General features: G+C 40.4%; 1 protein-coding gene across 1 annotated transcript; it reads left to right on the plus strand.

The window, feature by feature from the left end:
- Window positions 1-433: 433 nt before the first annotated feature.
- On the plus strand, window positions 434-1346 carry PSMD9 (proteasome 26S subunit, non-ATPase 9). Its single transcript, XM_032212030.1, is given in 4 exon segments — window positions 434-524; window positions 909-989; window positions 992-1303; window positions 1306-1346. Coding segments are annotated over 4 exon segments (525 nt in total).
- Window positions 1347-2321: the final 975 nt, after the last annotated feature.

The raw sequence follows: 2321 nt of genomic DNA on the forward strand, positions 1-2321 counted from the left end.
TGGATATGGATATAGGTACAGACAAAAGGCTCTATGTATTTATACAGTGTAAATAAGATTCAGATGACTTGGAAAATTTGTTTGATCATGATTTATTACTAGATGTTTAAATTCAACAGGAGACCTTGTTAGAGGAGGTGCTCTGAACATACACAGAGTGCTAAAAAAATCTGAGTCATTGAGCAGTGGGAAGCCCCAGGAAATGGTAAATGCGCATAATGTAGATTCTGTGTATGCCAAATAAGGGATAATGTTCGCCCAACTAACATTAAATGCTAGCAGACATTCATTAAATTTCTTAAGAAACACCTTGGCCCAAGCTGTTTTTGCACGCTATCATGATCTGTAGTTTATGCAACGGGATTTCCCAGGGTTTCTTGGTTGCTTTTCTTAAGAAAATGTCTCTGCGTGAGTTAAGTCCAAAGGATGCAACATGCAGAAGCTACTGAAGAAGCAGGATGACACTGAAGCCCAGATTAAGGCTTATTGTGAAATCCTGTGAGATCAAAAAAGTGCTGGGATGTGTGAGTCACTTCCCACATGACTATAACCAGAGGTGGCTTGCTAATCTTTTTATTACTGGTTCGGGCAACCTCCTGCACGCCCGCGCAACACTTCTGCGCATGCATCTGGGTGGCTGGAGCCGCCTGTCACTGCTACTACCAGTTCGGCTGATTCCACCTCTTACCATAAGCATGTTGCTTGTATCTTTACAATGTATATTGTTTTATTTGTTTCCTAGTATGATTTGATTGCTTATTGGTAACCTATGACTTGTATCTTATGATTCTTGATGAATGTATTTTATTTTTCTTAATGTACACTTGAGAGCAGATGCACCAAAGACCAATTCCTTGTGTGTCCAATCACACTGGGCCAATAAAGAATTCTATTCTATTCTATTGTAGATGCTGAAGGTTGTCTCCGTCAGCATCTACAAAATGTGGATATCTGCCAGGTCCAGAAAGTGAGCCATAACATCATCTGTTTACGAATGATCACAGTGCCTTAATATACCAAGGTCATCCAAGAAAAGGTGAAACAGGGCAGGGATAAACGATAGGGTTGAGCTGAAGCCTAGAACTAGGCTTTGCTTCTGCCGTTCGTCCAAGTGATTCTGCTATTCTGCCTGGATCTCCAGCAAGCTTTTTGGCTTTGTAAGAGGGTGATAAGATAATTGAGTATGGCTCTGTCCACAGCCACAGCATCCAGACCCTACAGAACACTTCCACTGCTGTGCATCACAGCAAGGACAAACCATTAAGCATGACAACTCTGCAGAGAAGGAAAAAATCCCTCCTGGGCCCACTCCAAAATGCTGGAATGAAAAAGGACTTCTGGGTTAGACTACCAGTCCTTTGCCAAAATGACTTTTCATGATGCAGCTCATGGTTATCTGGAGACATCTCCATCTGATGTTATTATCTACCCCCCCAAAAGATGGAAAACTGGAAGCGAATTTGGAAGCTTGGCAGTTTTACCCTATTTTATGTAGATGCCGGTGTTCTCATACCTTTTAACCTGGGTGTAAAGACAACAGGGAAGCTTTATTTGTGGAATGGTGGCAACTTAGTTTTGCAGTCTTTCTTTTGATTCTTCCCTATTTCTTTTTTAAGGAAAAAAACCAGGATATAAAAACCTGACTTCTATCTAAACTAACTACTGAAGAAAGGGAAGATAGAGAATTTCTTTTTGTTTCTTAACCACATAGACTCATTTTATGAGATCACCCACAGTTGATCTTCAGACCGGGGTGGGTGAGGTATGTCAGAGTTTCCTAAAGCAATCACATCCGGAAAGGGCACATAGGTAACTGATTCAGCAGGATTCATTAACTTCTCTTTATATATAATATAACACATGAAGTAATTATATAATACCAAAAAGCAGGTTTTCCAACATGGTGGAGCATACAAGGAAACACAAACAGAGGAGAGAAAAGTTTCAGTTTTAGTTCAGAGCAGCAGACTAGTTTTGAGCTCAGCACAGACTCAGAGCTCCAAAGCTAAGCCACGACCTGGCTCCTAACTGTTTCAGCTACCATTGGCTGACCTTGTTACTAAGCCCTATTCCAGTTCATGAATATACATTGTCAGGATATTTTAATTTAATAAATAAATTAACAATGAGTCACATTAAAAAGAGAAACAGTCAGTAGTACTCACAGGGAGGAGGTAAAAATGTTCACATTCATGACTGTCACTATATAGTTGATGCAAACACACGATGAGCCAGTTTGGTTTAGTGATTAAGGCACCAAGCGAGAAACTGGGAGACAGTGAATTCTAGTCCCATTTTAGACATGAAAGCCAGCTCAATGA

Source organism: Thamnophis elegans, chromosome 2 (genome assembly GCF_009769535.1).
Source record: "Thamnophis elegans isolate rThaEle1 chromosome 2, rThaEle1.pri, whole genome shotgun sequence".
In the NCBI taxonomy this organism is placed as follows: Eukaryota; Metazoa; Chordata; class Lepidosauria; order Squamata; family Colubridae; genus Thamnophis; species Thamnophis elegans.